At 31.4% G+C, this 22958-nt stretch overlaps 2 protein-coding genes across 5 annotated transcripts; one reads left to right on the forward strand and one right to left on the reverse strand.

Moving 5' to 3' along the window:
- The first annotated feature begins 2024 nt into the window (after positions 1 to 2024).
- LOC107067009 (uncharacterized) lies at positions 2025 to 16543 on the forward strand. Of its 3 annotated transcripts, XM_089179218.1 has the most exons (7): positions 2026 to 2295; positions 9739 to 9859; positions 9974 to 10345; positions 10431 to 11939; positions 12701 to 14128; positions 14331 to 15271; positions 15702 to 16543. In XM_089179218.1, exons 1-7 carry the CDS (start codon positions 2245 to 2247, stop codon positions 15744 to 15746), a joined length of 4467 nt encoding a protein of 1488 aa, XP_089035344.1. In that variant the 5' UTR covers positions 2026 to 2244; the 3' UTR covers positions 15747 to 16543. The 3 variants fall into 3 exon arrangements, with proteins under 3 accessions (XP_089035341.1, XP_089035342.1, XP_089035344.1); XM_089179215.1 differs by having other exon boundaries at positions 2025 to 2295; positions 14331 to 16543; XM_089179216.1 differs by having other exon boundaries at positions 2025 to 2295; positions 12701 to 13954; positions 14331 to 16543.
- Positions 16422 to 21504, reverse strand: LOC107067012 (uncharacterized). Of its 2 annotated transcripts, XM_015322147.2 has the most exons (5): positions 21262 to 21504; positions 20829 to 21137; positions 19222 to 19357; positions 17225 to 17387; positions 16422 to 17090 (listed from the first exon to the last, which is right to left on the reverse strand). In XM_015322147.2, the coding sequence occupies exons 2-5, from the start codon at positions 20844 to 20846 to the stop codon at positions 16745 to 16747; spliced, it is 663 nt and encodes a 220-aa protein (XP_015177633.1). In that variant the 5' UTR covers positions 20847 to 21137; positions 21262 to 21504; the 3' UTR covers positions 16422 to 16744. The 2 variants fall into 2 exon arrangements, with proteins under 2 accessions (XP_015177633.1, XP_089035349.1); XM_089179223.1 differs by having other exon boundaries at positions 20829 to 21504.
- Between the last annotated feature and the right edge of the window lie 1454 nt (positions 21505 to 22958).

Genomic DNA, 22958 nt, shown 5'->3' on the forward strand with positions numbered 1-22958 from the left:
TCTCAAGTTTCAGTTGCACTAGAGATATCCGATTATCTTCTAGGACCAATTCTAAAGTCAAGGTTTACGCTTTAAACTTCGGTCATGTAACATGAAATAAGCTTTTATACTTTTCACATTTTTATTCCTCTTCTTCTTCCTTTCCTGTTTTCTTTTTTTTCTTTTTCTAATCCAAAAGACAACGTTAGCTATTTCCTCTTATCTCCAATTTCCAACTTACCAAGGGGAGAAAAAACTAACTAGGTGACATTAGCAAACCCACTAATTACGTAGTCGCAAAAATACTGATGGCCTTGACGGATGGTAATTCCATCCGTTTGGTATACTGCCTAAGAAATTTAACATCGTATGATCATTGCAAAACAGTCTGTTCATTTCCATTTAACGTGCTACCAACATTTGTTCTATTAATAATACAAATATTTCATGGGAATAAATCGAATTCCAAGAATGAATCTATCTTTGATAGAAATAAATGTGAGAATCTGAACATCGAAGGCTCGACTACCATAGATGGTATTATAATTAATCGAATTTTATCGATCATTAAAAAGCATTTCACGTTTAATTGAGATATTACAAAGTAGCAACGTTCTAAAAGGCTTCTTTAAATAAAAAAAATTTTTTTCCCCAGTTAAAGGTAATAGCTCTCTAAGAATATTAGTTCCGTAAAGGATGCACTCTCATTTGAAGGGTGAGAACAAAATAAAAAGCCAATAACTCGATCAATCGTGTAATAGCTTTGTGTCGACAAAAAAGAACGAATTCAAAAATTCGATTTTTAATAAGAATCATAAAGTAATTCCTTCGTAATTTCTCACGAGATAACAATGAAACGCATCTAAATATATACCGTCTTATCTCACTGGGAAACATAACGAGAATTAGCAAAGATTTAGCCAATAGGATAATATTTCAAGGATAACTTTTTATACTTTTTATGCAATTCTATATAACATTAAAACACTTATTAACTTGATAGATCGTCAGGTCCGTACTTACTTGCTAATTGATATACTAACTTTGCTAAGATGCCTAAAAAGAAACAAAAATTATATGAGATATGAGACAATAAAATTCAACTAATTTAGAGGGATACGACGATGCGATTTGATAATAAATAGCAAAGAAAAAAAAGAATACAGTACAGAATTAGAGAACTGTAAAATGTTAACACATTGCGTACGGATCACGAAATATCTCGTATATAACCGAACGTTATGGTTGGGTTACGATATATCTGGTTTTAATATTTATTTATATTATTATATAAATTTATACACACGTGTCGACAACTCAAAAAATTAAAATTAAATGAATGTTCCTGCTACGTTACCAAGACAACCAAGCCTTGCATATTTTTATAAAAAAATGATTAACGAAATAAATGTATATCAAAATTCCAAAATAGTAGAAAATATAATAATAGATTGGTATTGCTATTACACCAATAGCTATCATACTTTATAAAGTGTATGATAGTTGTACAACATATTGTTATTTAAAAGTCCTCGTATTAATTTATGAGATTATAATTTTTTAATTATTTTACAAAATAGATCGTAATTCTAAAAAAATAACAAAATGGAAATAAAGAAAAGATCAAGATGAAATATTATTTGATGATTTATCGAATACACCAAATAAAAATAAGTTCAAATACGTTCAAATAAAAATAAGTTTAGCGACTACAACAGTATTCTCGAATTAAGTTAAGTTATTAAGCAATAAAAAAGGATAAATATTAAAAAAGTATAATACATTTATGTATTGTACAAAGATTGTACGCATTGAGCATTAACTTTGCTCCTATATATTGTTAAAATAATTTCTTTGGAGGACAACTAGAGTGTACTACGCGTGAAGGTGAAAAAAACGAAAGAAGACGAAAAAAGTACTAAAGAGTGAAGTAAAACGGAGGTGGAAGCAAAAGAATGGAAAAAAGAGAGGATATACAAGGAGGATGGGTATCAAGTTGGACGGTTGGCCTGGTAGAAGACCCCCACCCTGTATAAAAGGCTTCTTCGACTGGCGACGACTTCAGTCTTTCAGTTCGGCTGATACACACATACTGCGTACTAATTCACTAACATAAGATCATCTTTCGCCGAGGCTGAGAGGTCGCCTTTAATAACGGCGCAACTACCAGGACGAAGGATGCCTTGCCAATAACAGGAATCAACAACACTCCAGGATTCTCAACAGAACCCTCGACAGGAGACTCTCAGCAGGATATTCGGAAAAATGCTTCCTAAGATGTGCCTTAACCCTGCGACATTGGCTTTCTTCACCCTGGTACGTCCCTAACTCTACGTAAACTTCAACTTGGATGAAGTCATACTACTACTACTACTACTACGATTTGAAATCAAGTGTAATTTCATTTCATATGTGGGAAGAAAAATTGAACAGTTTCTGTAGTGCGCGTAACGATCAGTGATCACCAATCGAAACGTAAACGTATTTCTTGTTTTGTTTTTTTTTATTTTTTTCAAGAAAGTGTAGGATATTCTTTCTCATTCTTTCTTCTATGAAAGTGCAGGATATTTTCTTCCTTTCTCTCTCTCTCTCTCTCTCTCTCTCTCTCTCTCTGTTTCTCTCTAGATTTATATATATATATATATATATATATATATATATATATATATATATATATATATATTCCAAACAGGAATGAAATACTTCGAAGAGTTCTTGAAAATAGAGTAAAAGTAAAATAATATAAAAGTTTTTACTTTCTAGTTCTAGTAATATTCGAACGATTTGAATTACAAAGGCAAATATAGCAACGACACGTGCTTAGATCTATGCCGGTACATACGCGTACTGATTCGCGTGACGAAATTCCAAAGGATTGCGAAATCGACAAAGCATGTCGATTCAACTACAAATAGAAAATCGTAAAAATCAATGTTACGAAGAGTTAGTGATAGAAACAACGACCCCGTTTCCACGTTCTACCTACTGCTGTTTTTCATTTTCTTATTTCAATATAAAAAAATCAAATCTGCACTTACTGTCTTTTTTAAAAAAATATTTTTATACACTTTCTTCTTGAATAATAACATTCTTATTTGATTTTTACATTAAATTGTTGTAGGAAAAATAACGCTTCTTAAGATGTATATTATTAATAATAAATTTATTTAATTGGAAATTTATATATAATATCAAATAAACAATAAAATTTAATACTAACGCTTAACTATTTACACCTATACAAAATATTCATACTTAACGATAATTTATTAGTCAAAATACTTATAATTAATGAATAAAATTACTAACCAAATAATAGAGAAAGAATAATAGAAAATTTAATCAATTATACGTAATGATGCATGAAAATGCATATTCATAGAATATTTCACTGAATGGGAAATGAGGAATCGTAGAAGCGAATAATCGTGAAAGCGAGCGTCAGTTTTCATTGATCTTGACTTCCATTCATCTGAGCAACACAGCTGCACTACATTTCATTCATGATTCTCCGACGAGGCGTATCGGAGCAATGTCATAAAGGCCAGATATAAACGTGTCGGTTATGTGTATACATACTATATAGAAGAAAACAGTTCTATATTTGTACTTCTTAAGCCTTGAACTTCTACTATCAGTCATCTAACATCTTCTAGCTTAATCGCGATAATTCCTCAAACTCATAATTTTCTTTTATTCTTACAATTAGTTCTCTACTTTTTTCCGTTTTGAAAGATAATATTATCTCTTGGAATAAATATTTTCATACCGAGATGTAGCAAATGTTCATTATTGTATAAGAACTCTTTTCTTTTTTTTCTTTTCTAAAGTCTCGAACTAAAGGAGAAAAATTTTTAATCAACCATTTTGTCAAGAAAATAATTGACAATAAAAATAGAAATAGACCTTCCGTTTTCATATTTTCGAACGTTTCAATCGCTTATCTAAACGGACTATTAAAAGTTATACAAATCCACTAGCAGAAGAAATATTGGATTTTCCCTATATCGCGAAATAAGCCGATACGGTAGACAGATAAATTTTAGTTTTAATCATTCATCTGTTATCTTTTCTCTTTTTGTTTGTATTTTTTTTTCATTTAGTTTTTGCTTTTCACGTAAAAAATAAAAACGTCAATGATAAAAGATACGAGATACAAAAAATGAATATCATCTATGTGAATAGAATAAAATTTAAATATAAATTTAAAAATTCTTTTCAATTTGATAGTATCTAATTATCAGAGTTCTATTTACAATAGTAACTAACATAAGTATTTACAACGCGTTACAATGATGTCTATATAAACGAAACGTCTTCCATTGAAAAATCAAGAATGATCTACGACTACCGGTCAAATCGTCAGATCTTTTTATCCTCAAATCTTCCAAGAGGCTATCACTCGACGCAATCCCGTTTGTACTGTTTACATATTCAAGAAAAAGAAAGAAAGAAAAATAAAAGAAAGAAAGAAAGAGAGTGAGAGAGAGAGAAATGCAACGTTTAACGGCACGATACGGCCGGTTAAATACGAAGCTTACAAACAGTTAATTAGTTCTGCACGAAAGCATCTCTCCCCATAGCTACCACCGTTCATTACGAGTAACTTTGATAAAAACTAATAAAATAACTAACATAAGTGGCAATTTGTAACAGTTTCCACGCAATAAATTGGTATAATTCTTAATAACTAGATCCCTAAATTACACTAGGTAGAATCTCGTAAAATATAAGGGATTTTAAATTGATCGATTATTATAGCTTACAAATAGGTATAATACTTTCGAAATAATCTTACATTAAATGGAATCGAATAGTGGGTTGTAAAGTTATAAATGAGCAATAAATTAAAGGACCGCGTGAGGTTGAAATTAATTTATTTAACGCGTACCACATAAAGTGCGAATAACTATTTTTTGCATTACATCAACTAGCAAACGTAAAATTCTTTTTTATTTGAATCAAATGTAAGACCGACATTCAGTTAATTATTCTCGCTATTTAATAATGAAAAACCGCGAAACCACAAACATGATTCTTCTTATTATTATCGCTCATAGGGTCTGACAATGAATTCTTCTGCATTCTGTAAAACCAGCTTTCTTTCTTGCAATAAACCTTTTATTTTCGCTGTTGCAACAAACCGACAATAAACTTTTCCAAGGTTCTATCGATTCCTAGTTGGTGATTGATTACGTAGTTAGAATTACTTTCCATAACTTGTTCGATGTAAATTTATTCTATATATCGTTTGTGTTTAACCAAAAGTCACTCATTATCATTTATGATAATTTGAGTTACTGCTTGTCAAACAAATGTTTAATGGTAAAAATTAAATTTGGGAAAAGTATGGTTTTTAGTTAATGCTTTCATGTAGTACTATTGATGCTTTTTATGAAATAATTGCTAATAAATTCTAATTGTACATGAAAAATTAAAAACAATGTAAGCTACATAAGTCATTTTGGGTCAAAAGTATAATTAGATGTGTATAAAGTTTAATTGAATATATCAATTTAACAACAGGTCGAAAAAATTCATTTCACAAAAGTAAAGTTAAATTAAATTTTGATATCGCGTTTAATATCATTTCTCTCTTTAAAAAGAGAACTTTATTAATACAGAATGATAAAAAGTATGAAAAGTGAATAATACAATAAATCTATAACGCTAACATGTCTATCTCATAAAAAAATAAAAATAAAGAACAAACAAAAAGATACGTAGGATAGTCGAAGTTCACCGATCATCAGAGATTCTTTTTCTTTTTCTTTTTCTTGTTTATTTTATTCTCTTTTTATTCTCTCTTAGATTGTATGATAATAAATTTATTAGGATCAAGTAGAAGTATATTGAAGTTCCAAAGAATTAGTTCAAGTTTTCAAAAGAAACGAGTAAAGATAGGTTTCTTTGAAGAAATCAGAACCCAAAAGTGGTTGTCCGAAAGAGACAAACGATCATGGAAGAAACGCTCTTGGCCTCTACAAGAGCCGACGGCAATATCAACGGTTTATTCCGTTACACAACTCGGTCAAAACTTTCACTAAAAGATGATGCGTCGATTCGTCTTTTCCGATGCTCGAATCGATACGACTTTGGTGATTTGACCGGTAGATTTGTTTGTGAATAATTAAGATAGTATTAAATAAAGAGAAAGAGAAAGAGAAAGAAAAAGGTAGATCCGGTTTTTGAGGTCATCGAAAGGTCAACTTCCGTAAAAAAAAACATGTGTGTAGATCACACGTGTTAGAAGTGAAACCTTCAAAAATCTAAGTTTCGAGAGAATGAGACGAATGCACAGTTTCAAGAATAAGATAATTGTAGGATTTATTTAATATAATATTATTACCATATATTATAAAGATCACTGGTATGGTCTCTTGGTGGAATAGCTGATAAAAAGTACACTTTATCGAGGAAAATATAATGCGTCGTAAACTAAGTAAATATAGAATATCCTTTTTGTGAAACTCAGGTATAAAATTTTATTTGTTAGGATGGTTTTCAATTTCTCGTTTTCATCTATATTTTTCCGCTGTCTAACAAACATTTTAGGAATGACGAAATAAAGATATTATGAAAAACATATGGAAAATACTGCTGGACTGAACAAAGGATCTGGTACAGATGTAATGAGAGATCTAATAGAGATATTCAATAGAAATGTTTTCTCAACTCTATAGCCTACCACACTTCGAGACCCTTTATCACTTATAACGTGTCTTGTCTTTATTCTTTAACCACAAACTTATCTTTCTAAATACTCTCGTCTAAATAAAGATCTGAACAACGAAAAATCTAAAAAATGCATTGAATCGTATCGCTCTCTCAGCTTATCGAACTGTGTACACTACGAGTCTCAAATTTCAGCTCCGTGGTAAGCTCCACCAATTCACGCTGGGCGTTCAACATCTTAAAAATGTTTTTATTTTATTGAAACATTAGTATAAGTTTCTTAAATACGCAAATATTACAATTAATAATATAATTTTCTTATATGCGACTTAAAATGTGACAGTAATTTACTTGCTTTTGAATGGAATTTGTCAGCTGCTCCTAATGTATTCTACAGTGTTCTCTAATTCTTTTTCTGTGATGTATCTGATAATCATTTCATTTTTTTGTAAAATATTGCAGACAATAATAATTTAATATTAATTTTTCAATACAATAGAAACATTTTTAAATAGAAAAGAAATGACACGTTTGGTAAAAAAAAAAACAGACTACGCACCTTCTTTCTTTATTTCGACCGTCGGTTCGTTTGGACCTTATATTTTTGTCGCATATCTACGTGCTTATCTCTGTTTATTCTTCTACCCTTCTATCGCTCCTACCTACAAACAGGTTTAGTATCGAAATTATATCTGTCCACACTTTGTAGTATGCAGTTTCACACAAACACACACATATACAACCAGGAGCGATAACTACGAAGCATAGCATAAAGAGGAGACCGAAAATAGGAAAAACTGTATAGCTATATTTCGTCTCATTCTTTCGCAGGTTCAATTCTATGTGTTTGTCTCTTTTTCTCTCATTATTTAGTATAGCAGCCGTTTCATAGCTGCGTTTCCTGACCGACCGCGTTTATTTATTTTTCAGATCACTCCCATTCTAAAGAAACTATATAAACTAATAATAAATAAACTTCAAAAAAACTATATAAACTAATATAAATAATTTCGTGTAAATAAACGCATACATTTACTAACAAACTAAAATCGAAGATAATGTAACAATTTAAAGATTGATTAATTTATCTAAAAATACTTGTTCAATGCTCTTATAAATACATATATATTTTACGTAACATAATATTAACGTAATTAATAACTACGTCTAAGTAGTCACGCGGAGTAGCACGTGATATTGGGTCCGTCTATTTCTCCTTATTGGATAAACGTATAATATAGCGATCATTGACTTCTCGATGATATAAGATGACGCTTCCTCATTAATGGTATACGATTTTTGCGATAAAAGAAAGAAAGGATCGTATTCAAATAAAAACAATAACCCATTTTTATCTAATATAAAGAAATTTTAAATATTTTCTCATTCCAATCTAACATAGTCTACCCACATTTTCAATGTCTGGCTCAACGTTTCTGGCCCTGGGAACGTGTCCGTATCCTTAAGGGGATTTTACTTTCCCTTTTCGTAGGTGGAACAACAGAATCACTGAGATCATCAGTCGTGAAAGATATTATTTAAACGATATTATTCGACGAGGCGAACATGTGTCAATTTCAATGACCTATGATATCACGTTATACATTGATGACCAACAAATGGATATTAAATTTACTCTCGTAAAAAAACAAAATTTTCTAGTAAATACAAAAAAAAATAGGAAAAAAGTACTTATTTCGTGAAATTGTCTTTAAACGTAAATTAATTCATCTTATATATCGTCAACAAAACGCGGGTTTTGTTCGCGGTAAAATTTGCATCGGAAAGAAAGATCGAAATCTTGTGGAAAGTGTTACGTGAAGTATCAACGTTACTCTCACTGCTCGCTAAATGTCGTAACGTAAAAGGAACTGACATTAAACCAAATGAATGAGTCTGAAAAATGAAGGATGCTCGCGTATATGTATACAAGTCGAGCGGTATTGAAATACATAGGCTTTTTTAACAAACTGACTTTCCCTTCACCTTGGTGTTCCGTCATATACGTCAGGAGATCGAACGTCACGATAAGAGTTTTATCGTTCTCAAAGAGAAATATAAAGTTATGTGTTTAGTGATAGCACCAAATGAAAAGTTCTTATCAATTTGATAATCATTTTGAATAATACGTTGATTATCGAAAGCTAACGTGAATAATTATATAGAAGAATGACCATTCACATACGAAAAGCGTATCTATACGCTTCAGAAAAGTTGACACTAGGGTACGAAGAGCGTACATATACATTTATTTCATACTTTACATAAGATACTTTTATTAATCGAGTATCATGCAACCTGAATGCCTCAAACAATTGACTATCATAAAATAAAACACTATTATTAACAAGATGATATTATATTTTTTATTTTAACGATACACTGTTTAAGTCTTCTTTAGAACATATATACCAGCAATTTATATATAATATATAATAGTGATTAAAAGGTTAAAAATAAACTATAATTTTTTATAAATTTGTATATTTTAAAAAGTAAAATGATATTAATAAATATAACAAATATCATTGTTAAATTAAGAGAACAAAAAACAACTTCTAATACGATTCCTAACATTTCGTACCTCAGTGTCAACTACTCAGTAACACGCTCCGCTCACAGCGATCACATTTTGTCACAAGCATTCCGGAGAAAAAGGGTTAATAAAAACTCTAATTCGCTAGATTTGAACGGATTAATTGAACATTTAACCAATTCACTGCAAACCAGTGAATGGATAGTGATCTTGTATTAAGCGTATATATAAAGATTGACGATTACGAGATATCTTGTAGTTTGCGCTACAAATAAGAACTTATTACAATTGGTCACGGAATAAGTTTATTTCAGTTTAAGTTTGGAATTATTAGAAAGAATGAACGAGAATTGTATATAACAATATTTTGTTTAAAAAACACATACTATACAGGTAGTATATTTGTAACTTAATATTATTAGAATATTATTACATAAGAAATTAAATGTTTATTTAAAAAATAAAAATTTTAGCACTTAGGACAAGACTCTTCTAATTTTTCTGGCAGTGAATAGGTTAAAGATTAAATAAAATTGTACTTTCTTAAGGTTACTACCACTGTAGTGTCGCAGTTCGTACAGTTAGAAGATAAAAAGAAAGGCACAGAATTGATTTTCGACATCAACGATGAACACAAGGCTCAATATTTGAAACAAAATTTTTATTCGAGTAAGTAAAAATAGCAAAAAATAAAGAAACATAATGAAATTAATCATCACAATTATAAATTAATTATTATGTCTTTTAATTGATCAAATTAAAGTTAAAAACATTTTTGACCAGATGTATATAACTACGGTTATAAGGTGAGTCCTAATGGACAATTTCATTACGAAGAACACGGACCGGACGACGTTACATATGGATGTTATGGCTATGTGGATCCTTTAGGAAAATTAAAAACAACATTTTACATAAGTGATGGATGGGGATACAGAGTAGTCAAGCCTGGGCAACATGTCGAATTATTTTTTCATGAACACGAACATCATGAGGATAGCCAATCGGACAAAAATGATAACGATGATCATCATCATCATAATCATCATCAGGGCATTCTAACTGATTGGAATAATTTACATTTTCCACCCATATGTGCACAATTCGAAGAGACGAATAGTAATCCCAATATCATACCACTCCCAGACCATGGAAGTAAGAAAATTGAAAACTAACACGATCTAGATATAATTATTAATATTATTTAAATAATTTTATAATTTTCTTTTTGGAACTGCAGCATCTAAGACTCCAGGAATTCCTGAAACATCGAAACACCCCGTCATTCCGGGCACAGCAGAAAGGCCATTTCGGCCTATACATCCTGAAAAACCAGAAATTCCAGCTGTTCCACGAGGACCACAACATCCTAGCATTCCAACATCGCCAAAAAAACCTGTCATTCCAAAAGAATCAGAAATACCGGAAACACATAGAACACCATCGCATCCTGAATACCCTGAAAAACCGGTCATACCAGATATTCCTAGCACTCCGAAAATCCCAGGAAGACCAAGAATTCCTGACATTCCAGAAACACATAGAACACCATCGCATTCTGAATACCCTGAAAAACCGGTCATACCAGAAATTCCTAGCACTCCGAAAATCCCAGGAAGACCAAGAATTCCTGACATTCCAGAAACACATAGAACACCATCGCATTCTGAATACCCTGAAAAACCGGTCATACCAGAAATTCCTAGCACTCCGAAAATCCCAGGAAGACCAAGAGTTCCTGACATTCCGGAAACACATAGAACACCATCGCATTCTGAATACCCTGAAAAACCGGTTATACCAGAAATTCCTAGCACTCCGAAAATCCCAGGAAAACCAAGAATTCCTGACATTCCGGAAACACATAGAACACCATCGCATCCTGAATACCCTGAAAAACCGGTCATACCAGAAATTCCTAGCACTCCGAAAATCCCAGGAAGACCAAGAATTCCTGACATTCCAGAAACACATAGAACACCATCGCATTCTGAATACCCTGAAAAACCGGTCATACCAGAAATTCTTAGCACTCCGAAAATCCCAGGAAGACCAAGAGTTCCTGACATTCCGGAAGTACAAAAAACTCCGTCACATCCTGGATTTCCTAGAGAACCAGCAAGACCACTGATTGTTAATACTCCAGACTTACCAAAAAAGTCATTTTATCCAGAATATCCTAGCACATCTGGAACATTCGTCACTCCTGGGAAACCATTCCAACCTCCATACAGCGGCACATCAAGAACTCCTATTATTATAGAAAAACCATCACAACCTGTATATTCTTCTCCACCAAACAATTTTGATATTTCTGATAAACCAGAATTTCCTAGAACTTTTAATATACCTAACTCACCTAAAAAATCTGGAATCTCTAACGTTCCAGGAATAATAGGAACTCCATTGCACCCTACATATCCTAGCACATCCGGGATTTTTAGTACCCCAGGTAAAGAAGACATTGCTGGTACTCCAAGTTCAACAGAAACACCATCGCATCTTAGAGACCCTGGCACACCAAGAACTTCTGGAAGCTCAGGAACCCCGAAAACACCAAAAATATTACAACAACCTGTATACGCTGATACACCAGAAAACTCTGATACAAAAGAAACTTTAAATACTCAAAATAATCGAGACAATTCTGATGAAAATAAGGCATCACATTCTTCTACCCTTGATACATTAAATACTTCGGATACTTCAAGTGGACAAAGTAATCCTGAAAAAGAAACATCACAATCAGGTACATCAGAAGACTCACCACTTTCACCAACCGTAATTCCACCTAAACCATCAATTATTTGTAGTATTCCTATTAACATATATTATCAAGTAAAGAACTCAAAACAGTCATCAAGTCCTACAAAATTTGACGAACAGACAAAACTTGATATTTCTGAACAGCCAGGCACTTCTTCTAATAACTTAGCCATACAATCATCATCTATTATTGATAACAGATCACCGTCTCCTGACATTGTAACAGAACATGAACAAGAACCATTTTCTTACCAATACTTAGACATAGCGAGGGTTCCTGATCTATTATCTCCCATAAAAAGCCCTTGCAGAATTCAAGATTCAGATTTGATTTCAATACTTACTCCAGAAAATCCATTAACTCCTGATATACAAGAATTTGAAATTGATTGTAAAGAAAATAAAACCGTTCACGACCGTTCACCGTTCACAACCAACTCACAAGAATCTAGTGGTACAATAAATGAATTCTTAAAAGAAAATTACGTTCAATCACCGATTTCCCTAGATTTTTAGACAGTGATGACGAAATAACACAATCAATTAGTCCTGAAAATTTTAACTCCGCAGAAAACGATAACTTTTCTGACTAACGGTCTCTTGACAGACCGAAAACACAAAACATTCATTAACGAGAAAACACTTAAATATAGGTAGATACTCATTGTCATCATAGAATATAAGACATAATATTGAATACGGAATAAATAAATGTAACACTATAATGCATTCATGATATTGCAGGAACCCACGAAAATTTACCAGTTACTACAAGTTTGAGAACACCAGGAACATCATTCCGACCAGTGTACTCCAGCATGAATTCGGCTCCTGATATTGCAAAAATACCAGCGAAAACATCACCAAAACCACTACCGCATCCTCTATACCCTGGGAAACAATCATCTTCAAACATTGCAAATACAATAGAAAGAACATCAACTTTTGAACATTCTAGTACACCAGAGACTTTTAGTACTGAAACACCAGAAATACAATCCCGTCCTGAGAAGCCGAGTGAACCAGGAGCCTATAGGTTTCCAGGTAGACCAAAATATCCTGGACAATATGTCAAAAATACCGCAACAAATCCTTCTAGTAGTGTACACATTTCTGAGCAATCTGGCTCATCTAAAATACAACCTAAATCTGAATACTCTAGTGTAAAAGAAACTTCTGATATATCAAGTGGACAAGATATTTCTAAACACCATGATATATCGAAAATAGAATCATATTCTAGATACTCTGTCATACCGGATGCGTCTTCCTCTTCAAATAAAGAAAGTTCTTTTGAACAATTTGTTGCACCAGATTCTTCTGATAATCCAAGGAATCCATGCTTTACTGAACATTCAAGAACATCAGAAACACAATCCCGTCCTGAGGAGCCAAGTGAACCAGGAACCTATAGGTTTCCAGGTAGACCAAAATATCCTGGACAATATGTCAAAAATACCGCAACAAATCCTTCTAGTAGTGTACACATTTCTGAGCAATCTGGCTCATCTAAAATACAACCTAAATCTGAATACTCTAGTGTAAAAGAAACTTCTAATATATCAAGTGGACAAGATACTTCTAAACACCATGATATATCGAAAATGGAATCATATTCTGGATATTCAATCATACCTGAAGCTGTTCTACCTTTTCAGAAAGTAAGAACTAATGAAAAACTTTTTGCACCAAGTACTACTAATACTTTAGACACTCCCGGGCAGTCTGCCCTATCAAGAACTCAACAAAAACCAGAATACTCTGATCAAGTAGATATTTCTAATATATCAAATGAACAAGATACTTCTATACATCGTGGCATATCAAAAGCAGAATCATATTCTGGATATTCAGTCATACCTGAGACTATTGTACCTTTTAAGAAAATAGGAACTGATGAGCACGACAGAACAAGGATTTCTCTAAATAAATCAGACTTTTCTAAACACCTTGATGATTCTGGAAGAAAACAACATATGGAATATCTTGGCACATCAGGTACTCTTAAAGAACAGAATATATCAGACTATCGACAACCATTACCATCACACGCAAACTATCCTGTAACTCCTAGTTATCCATCAACTTATCCCAGCATTTCGGTAACAAGCAGAAGAACAGGCTTATTTAAACTTACCGAAAAACTGGAAAACACACTTCTTAGAAGGCCAAGTATGTATTATATTTATTTTTCACACTTATTTTAGAAATCTAAGATTATACATTGTTTCTGGGCTTATTGAATTCATTAGGATCCACATTTATGTTTATAATTTTGATTAGATTATTTTAATTGGACATAGATCATAATGACGCATATGTATTTTCAAATTAAATAAAGTAAAATTTTATAAATTTTTATATATTTTTGTAGGTCATCCAATTCGAGGTGGATATCCTTCTTATCCCAATAGTCCCGAGGGCCCTGTTGGTTCAATAGGACCTATTGGTGACATAGGTGATATTGGAGATGTTGGCGGTGAAGGTGAACCAGGTCCTGATGGTCCATGGCCAACTGGATCTCCAGGACCTGATGGGCCTTGGCCTGGGGATCCAAAATATTATCCAGGTACAATTCTACCCGGACAATCGCGATATCGTAATCCTGTGAAAATTTTAAGCCCAAAATCTTATACATCTATGAATACTAATCTATCGATAGAAACTGGTTTTCCAAAACAAATGAATTTTAAATCATTTTTAAAATCAAATTCCAATTTTACCAGTGCGATAAATAACGGTGAATTGTCAGGAATTTCATCCCCTATCAAAGTAAGCGAAATCGTTGATATTGATCACAGTAGATTTAAAATGCAGAAGTATGAACATTTTAATGAATTTGATATTTATCAAGAAAATATCAGCCATAATGCAAAAGCAATTAATTCATTAATGCATGATACATTGAAAACATCAGATCATCTAAAATATACTTTCTCAAAAAATCAGACAGATAATTTAGAAAAACATGAAACTACCGATGCAAACATTAAGCCTTACGGATTAAGAACTGAAAGTAAACAAAATGGTCGATACGAGGTAACAGAGGATACTAGCCAAGGAGAAGAACCAGAAGCAAATTTTGAACAAGTACCTGTTAATCATCAGAAACACTATCGAAAAGAATTTCAATATCTTGCTAATCATTCTTATGAATTTCAAGACATTATTAAAGGCCCACAAAATCAACCTTATAAAATAGACCATCAAGGAAGTCGACTTATAGTGCATACGAAATTCGATAAACACGAAGAAAACGAAACAGGAGAAAATATTGATTCCCCCGAAGACCGAACTGTTGAATTCATAAAGCAGGTAAATACATCGTCCGAAGAAGAACGAGCGGATCATGGTATCACTGCGACAGGAGTTCAACCACCACATCCAATCAATGTTAAATCATTTTCATCATCAGTAGAATCAAATCCACAAGCTTGTCCTTGTTATTTAGTTGATTCGTATAAAGAACACGATACTACTAGTAGTACAGCAACCACTCCTCTCATTGGTCAGCTTGGATTCATCCCTGTCATTTTCGTACCGTACTGTCCCAATAACAAAGTAAATAATTATAAAATAAAGCTCATGTATCCCTCAGCAACATCCGTTCCATACGCATGCAACGCATGTAACACATCAGGTGGAAATATCGAAACAAAGCTTATTGGTTTGGATCAGCTTAATAATATCGAAAATTTAAAGGATATTTTGAGTCAGGCCAATCTTGGATTTTTAAATGTTCCAGTTAAAGCCGTCCCTGAAAGGAGAAAAATCAGAAGCAGAAAAATAGTTTGAAGGATCTAGTTAAATTATATCTACTAATAATAACATACAAAATTAATATTTTTTTTACCGGGGATAAGAAATATTCGCTCCTGTAAAAATGAAATATGGGATATTGAAATTGCCCATTTGCCAGCTGCAGGTCAGCTTATAAATGATCGATTTGATGGTATTGAAACTTAAACATGACCTAATGTACATGATCTTTAAGAATGCATGTCGACTGATCAACTCATGTACATATTTATACATTCAACGACTAACTATGATTGTTTGTGCATGGAACATCAAGAAACATATAAGCCGTTTGTAGATTAATATTTTTGTCAGAGTGACCATTTTTTTTTTGCAATTACTTTTTACTTTAAATATTTTGAAACACAATCCTATCTAATGAATAGAATGCTTAAATACATATTTTCATTTACGAGGTACTTTGTTCATGTTTTTAAAAAATACACGATAATGAAGTTATTCCACAGGCCATATACAACTTCAGTCATACATGTATCAATGCGCTTGACTATATTTTTAAACATGTATGCAAATGCATGTTGATAAACAAACATTAATTAATATACATATATGCGTATGAAGCAACGTTATTTATAATTTTAGATTTAGTTATTTATATACAAAAAGATGTTTTTATTGAATTGATATCTGTATGAAAATTGCACAATTAGATACAACATATTTATTAAGTACAAATATATTACATTTGATATTATGACATAATTATTGTGTTATCGTCGCTAATACTTTTATTTCTTTTTATTAAATATTTCTCATTTCTTATTTGTATTTCGTGTTAATATTTACCTGAATCGTTTGTTAATTAAGTATGTAATTACTATTCAAATATAAGGAACATTATCATGATAAAGAAGGGCTTTTAATATTTTAATATCATTAGAGTGTTATAAAATACATATAAAAAATAACTAACAATTTTATGTGTGTGTATTAGTTTTACATATATTATATATTAAATTCATAAATTTTTTAAGAGTAACCTCGATATCCGGAAGGGTAACCAGCATAACTACCGTAATTGTTACTACGATAACCATAAGGATCATAATTGTTTCTAATTCCATATGTAGAACCATAAGATCCACCATAACCACTGGAGCCGTAACCTCCATATCCATCAAGACCTTGACCACCGTAACGACCATTACCAGCATATCCAAGATAAGAATCATCATAACCTCCAATTCCTAAAGTTCCATACCCACCAATACTTCCATATCCACCATATCCACCGGAACTACCATATCCACCGTATCCACCATATCCACCATAATTATAATAAGGATTATATCCACTATTCCCGTAATAGCCATATCTAAAAATAAACATATTCTCAACTTGGGCTATATTAATTAAGAAAAAACCATTAATTTACGTATAAACAGGAAACGCGAATGAAAAAATTAATTAAATAATTATAAGAAGTATGCACGTTTTTCCTATGCTTACCCAGTGTGTCCACCACCAATTATACCCCCTGGGCTACCAATTGGATAACCTCTATATCCTGGTGTTACACTTGTACCACGATATCCTGGTCCGTATATAGATCCAGGGTAATTTCCGTATCCTCCATATCCTGGCTGACTATACTCTTTACCAATTAAAAACGCTGCAATCAAAGTAAGTACATACTAAAGATAATCATTTGGCAATAAGCAACGTATAAATTATGAAAGATACTTATTTTTACAGAATATTTAAAAGAATTAAAGAATTTCATGATAAATTCCTTTTCTCTGAATATTTTAATTTAATTCGCGACGATACATGCCATACTCATAATCAGTGAGAAAATCATATCGCACCGAATATTCAAAGCAAACTCGTTAAAAGTCTTTATGAGTATTCAAATCATATAGAGTTTTTTCTTTTCCTATTTAATCGTTTATAATTTGACCCACATAATGATTCATTACAGTGACGAACAATTTTCTAAAATATATTATCGAATATTTCATAGAAAACATCTAACTTACTAAAACTCGTATTTAATATTATTTTTGTGGCAGAAATCCGTCTATGTTTTTAGATCATATATACGGAATTGTATAAGATAATCGATGACTCGTATTGTCATCATCTTCGTTATCATCTTTAATAATTCATCGTTCGACACGTTTTCTTATAAAAAATAATGTATCTTTACTTTCATTAACATCATCAAGGATATCAGTATTAATTTCATATAAATAATTACCGTATTAATTAATGCTTTTTTAAAAGCATTAATAAGCGTGGAAAAAACCAAATATATGGTCACCGATAGAATTCAGAATATGCCTAATACTGGAACTTTGGTCGTTCGGGATAAAATTTTTGAATGGGTCAGCAACTTTGGGTATTTAGGATCGATCATAAACCAGATGAACGAAATTAATGAAGAACTTAAAAAAAGAATCAATTTAGGCAATGTATGCTTTTATTCGGTCAATAAATTACTCTGCTCGCGCAATTGCTGTCTAGGCGTTTAAAAATCAGGATATACAGGACAATCATCCTACCAGTAGTCCTCTATGGTAGCAAAACGTGGTAGCTTACGTTATGGGACGAAAAGAAATTTAGTGTTTTCTAAAACAAAGTTCTTCGTAAAATCTTCGGTGCTAATTTTAAAATAAAAGTTTAATTCGTTAATAACCTAACAACGATTATAAAGAAAAATGTTCGATGTAAAGTAAATGCATTTGAACAAAAATAGAACTATGATCCCATATATTACATCTGATGTATATCTAATATATATTTTATTTATATGTCTGACTCGTAAAACATATCATTAGTTTCGCACAATATCATTAAACAAAAGGTTAAGACCATTAACCGGTAACATTCAATCGTGCGAACTTGGATGAGTAAAATGAACTTGTGCTATTGTTAAAATATACTCGTATATGTACATAAAAATATGTTTGCAATGTGAATGTTAAAGATTTGTGTCGTTAACGTTCTCACGCTCCAAGACGTCGAACGGTTATTATCGTAAATAAAAAAATGCTGTATATTCTAGATAATGGGATGCTAATGTAACGTGCTTGTCGAAGGTCTTCTGGTAGGTAACATTATGCGCAAATCTAATGGACGCTTTCAGTTCGCTCATTTGTCTAATCATAGAATTAAATCATCGACAAGCGTGCAATGATTCATTCGATTTCAAAGGATTTTCCTAGTATATACTTTAGTCCATATAGCAATCCTTTTATCAATATTGGTATAATATAATCTAGAGCTGGTAATATTATCCTTTTAATTAATTATATTACTGACATGAGAAGAATATTTTACATATATGGAAGAAATAAATTAATAAATAAATTACTACATTTCCTTTCAATTTTTCTATAAATCATAATAAAATTCCATTCACAGATACAATGAATATAATGACGTGATACAACTGATGAAATATGAATAAGATATAATATTATATTATAATATACATAGCTTACTCCGATCACTTGCTGCTGTGTCCAAGTCCTTCGTAGCACTCGCATCATTTACGGGAGAAAGTTTTGTCGATAACTTTGGATTCGAAAATTCTATAGCACTGCTACATAACACGATCAATCCAGCAAGATATATTACCTATAAATACGAAGATAATTAATTGAAATTTTAGAATAATATAAGACAATCAAATAACGTATCGTGAACCCACAAGTAATCACAATTGCACGCTATTACTTGTATGTACACATATATACATATATGATATATATGTATATCTTTCTTGACAAGAGAACAAAAATGAAATGTAATTACCTTGTTTATTACGTACCTATGTGCCATCAGTGTCAAGCACCGACACAATAATACACGTACAACAATTTTCAACGGTAAGATACAAAAAGAAGATACGATAATAATCCCTAGCACGCGAATAATTTGTAAAATGACTTTGAGGAGAAATTAATCTAAATTAGAATAAATTTGTAAAATTGTTTTTTTCTATTAATATTTAAATTAATATTGCCTTTATCATTTTTCCTTTTATGAATTTGAGAAACTTTCTTTACGATGCTTTTTTCACAGAAACTGAATATATAAATTAATATAAATTAATTATATGTAAAACCAATAATACATACATTGGAAAAAAAGGAAATAATTATTTTATCTAGATAAAATTATATATTATCTATCAGCAAATCGTTAAAGAGTAAGTTATCTACAACTGGCCACTTTCTATTTTAGATATGACAAATATTAGTTTAAGAGATGTTTATTTTTTTAGATAATGAATTAATTCTTCTTTTTTTTCTGGCACACTTTACACATATACGTAACTTCGAAGATAATTTTATCAATGCAATGTTTAACGTAATAATTATCAATTTATTTTTTTGCTCGATTTTCTAAACCCCTAAGTACGATTGAAAGTATTATGAAAAACAATGAGATCATAGCTAAATTCAATTTAATATATAGAACAATATCCCTGCTATTATACTAAAATTATTTGATGGTTCGTAAGATTAATGGCCTTTCTTTTATCCCTTAGCAAATTATTCTCTTTCGCGAGTCTAACACAAACGATATATCGAAACTTTAATCATCACGAAAATGTAATCATCTTTAATCTAATCATAATAATTAAGGCGTTTTAATCTCGCTCCCGAATCGAGCATTATTCTTTTAAATTTTAATGAAATTACGAGAAAACTTCGTTTAAATTAATTCTTTTTTTTAACGAAAACGGATGTTAAAAAAAAATACGAGGATTCAAAATCGATGAAATCTCGATGAAATCGATAAAATTACACCCATCAACGAATCGGATTCTTCGACTATTCATTGTATATTCCTTTTTCAACTAAATTATATTACTTTTCAAATAAAATTTGATTACTCACTAGAACGATTTTAAATCACAACATATAGAATCATGAAATTAAAAAAAAACGATTTAATAAAAAAATACCACAAATATTTGAGCCGTCTATTTTTAAAGTGACCTAAATCCATTTATTTTTTTCCTCAAAATATTTTGTATGACAGCTAACTCTTGATAGTACATGTTAAATAAATAAATACAATTAATAAAAAAAGGACTTACGAGTAAAAATAACTTCATTTTATAAGAAGAAGAAGAACAAAAAAAGGGTTGAATTTGAAGTAAAGAAGACTAGGAAAAACGTGACCCGTCGGAACGAACTGCACGGATGACATTGCGATGATCCGTCTATATATGTGTTTTAACCATAAACTCCCCTCCCTTGGACTCCTTTTTTCCGAACGGAAATACATGGAGTACGTGTTTGAAGTTGGATCTGAAGCAAGGAGCCGCCGTTGACAAGGCCGCAGACTGAGAATCGCTTGGCTTTCCACGCGACACGCCTGTTAAGAGGCGTGGAGGTACGTCTACCTGTGGGAAATGGAGTTACGCTGACGTTTCCTTCCTCCTGTCTACGCATTTATGCGTTTAAGTGCACACATTAACCGCATAACTGAGTCCTATGCATACACGTATATATATACACAATACATACGTAAGTTAAACGTAGTTATATCCTTCAGTTTTGACTTCGTCAGCGATGAAACGGAGGACGCGAAATTGGTCTCCCGTCATGTTCGTCAAGTCGTATCAACTTCTTGCAAGTAGTTCAAGATCTTTCTTAACGAAAGATGAGTTTACGTTTCGATTATATCGCCATTTTTCATTCGTTATGTCAGTCTCACGTGAGAGAAGTTTTTTCACATTTTATTTCAACAACATATACAAATATTTATTGTTATTCGTTCGTTCATTCATTTTATTCTACGGAATATAAAAATCAAATTTATTTTATAATATTATTCCATCTTATATTATTTTATAAATAATTTAACTTTTATTGTATTATCTACTATGCGTAAAATCATTCTATCGAAAATCGAATTTATTTCTCTTTCTCTCTCTCTTTCTCTTATACTCGAATGAATAAGTTTTGGAATATCAATAAGATACATTATGCATCGTATGGAAAATAGCTTGTTTCAAACTTTAATTGTTATTGTATCCCCTAGGTTAATGTTTTTTTCGACGTACTATCGATTGCTTGTATTAACCTTTTGCACTCCCATGTGTTGAGTGATACTTGATATTAGTTTTTATTTCGGGTGCTCATTTTTCTAGTCCTACTAGACATTTTTACTTATCAAACTGATTAAAAATTGCCTTAGTTAAAATAAATTTCAAACAAAATATTTAAGAACGTTGCAAAGGGTTTAAATAAAAAATTGCATAAATCATTCAACTTCCGAAGTAATGTTTAATACCACAGAACTATAATTCAAACATTTTATGTTTCAATCAACTGTTGATATCGTTTTGAGCCTTAATAACATTTTAATCGACCTTCAGACATAGATATGAATATAAATATGAATATTGATGATCTCGAAACCCTTATTTTATTGATTCTAATGTATGATTGTAATGGTACGTGCCATATTATTAATCCTTCCGATAAACACTAATTAGATTTACGCTCGAGAAATTACGAAAGATCGCTTTCTATATGTTTTAATAGATAACGGAGAAAAAGAAACAGGTCTTTGGGCGTGACATGTTAGCTCTTTTGTTCTTTTCTTTTCATAAGTCAAACATTATTTTGTTAACTTGAAAGAATTCTTGTTACCATTGCAATGATTGGCAAACTCTCGAAACATCATATCTGGACGCATTAATTATTGTACACATGAATGAATGATCAATATCATCGATGAACCGAAAATTTGGATAGATTGCATGAATATGGAAGCGAAATTAATTGATAAGCTTCATCGATTAACTTGTCATATTAATTACGAATTAAATAGTCAAAATTAAACAGTATAAATGGCCTTTTGTTTAACATTAACATATTATTGTTTTGTTACTCCATGCTAATTGATAATAAATGAAGCTTAAACGTCATCAATTTCAAATTTTCGAATATAAAACTTTGTGTTTTCTTATTGAAAAAATTAGAAATAATATATGCAAGATATCGTAAATTCGCTTTGTAGTCAAACTCGACTTGACTATTCAATGAGAAAAGATAAAAGCTAGGATAAGAGTGTCATCTCAGCAAACATTTTACTAAGAAATATCAACTTTCGTATACGTTTCACGAAAAAAAGATCGGACGAGTAAAAGAAATAAGAAGAAAAAGAAAGAAGAACAAATGTAGATGGACAGAAAAAAACGAGAATAAAAATATAT

Source organism: Polistes dominula, unplaced genomic scaffold, assembly GCF_049000335.1.
Source record: "Polistes dominula isolate Pdom_NZ unplaced genomic scaffold, Pdom_raw_medaka contig_37, whole genome shotgun sequence".
NCBI classification, from domain to species: domain Eukaryota; kingdom Metazoa; phylum Arthropoda; class Insecta; order Hymenoptera; family Vespidae; genus Polistes; species Polistes dominula.

Bases quoted from the DNA above. Each gene is read 5' to 3' on its own strand.
- LOC107067009 (XM_089179215.1), top strand. From the start codon at position 2,245: ATGCTTCCTAAGATGTGCCTTAACCCTGCGACATTGGCTTTCTTCACC. The intron at 10,346-10,430 runs GTAAGAAAATTG...TTGGAACTGCAG, and splicing joins ACCACTCCCAGACCATGGAA to CATCTAAGACTCCAGGAATT. The intron at 14,129-14,330 runs GTATGTATTATA...ATATTTTTGTAG, and splicing joins CACACTTCTTAGAAGGCCAA to GTCATCCAATTCGAGGTGGA.
- LOC107067012 (XM_015322147.2), bottom strand. The intron at 17,388-19,221 runs GTAAGCTATGTA...CTTTGATTGCAG, and splicing joins CACAGCAGCAAGTGATCGGA to CGTTTTTAATTGGTAAAGAG. The intron at 17,091-17,224 runs GTAAGCATAGGA...GTTTATTTTTAG, and splicing joins ATTGGTGGTGGACACACTGG to ATATGGCTATTACGGGAATA.